The sequence below is a fragment of the Arachis ipaensis genome, chromosome B01 (genome assembly GCF_000816755.2).
Source record: "Arachis ipaensis cultivar K30076 chromosome B01, Araip1.1, whole genome shotgun sequence".
NCBI classification, from domain to species: Eukaryota; Viridiplantae; Streptophyta; class Magnoliopsida; order Fabales; family Fabaceae; genus Arachis; species Arachis ipaensis.
The window spans coordinates 20,896,611-20,897,059 of record NC_029785.2 but is presented as its reverse complement, the minus strand read 5'-3'; the positions used below and the strand labels follow the sequence as shown (position 1 = coordinate 20,897,059).

General features: G+C 46.5%; 1 protein-coding gene across 1 annotated transcript in view; it reads left to right on the top strand.

Annotated features, from left to right (window-relative positions):
• The window catches only part of LOC107627194 (probable LRR receptor-like serine/threonine-protein kinase At4g37250), a 3,174-nt gene continuing 2,725 nt past the window's right edge, over positions 1–449 (top strand). The window contains 1 exon segment of the mRNA XM_016330049.2: positions 1–448. Within this exon segment, the coding sequence (XP_016185535.2) occupies positions 36–448 (413 nt within the window). The 5' untranslated portion in view covers positions 1–35.

Sequence of the window (449 nt, the reverse complement as noted above, 5' to 3'; positions counted from 1 at the left end):
TATTTTCTTAATTCTTTTCTTTTTCCCCATTTCACATGGCCCTCTGTCCCCATGGCAATAAATACCCGCAACATCTTACCGTCCATTCTCTCTCCGTTCTCACTTGGAGAAGAAATGTGGCAAAATCATCATCATCATCTTCCTCTTCACTCTGTAAAAAAACCATGAGCAACCATCGCCACAAAACTCTTCCTCTTTCTCTCACTTCACGGTGGTTGAAAAACGTCCTTGCATTCCTTCTCCTCGTTACCGTTAACCAATGTTATGCCCTCACTAGAGACGGCGTCCTCTTACTCTCTTTCAAGTACGCCGTTCTAAACGACCCTCTCTCCGTTCTTGCCACCTGGAACTACAGCGACGCCACTCCATGTTCTTGGAACGGCGTTACGTGCTCCACCGTTTCCGGTAACGGTTTCCAGAACAGAGTAACGGCTTTGTCACTTCCCAAT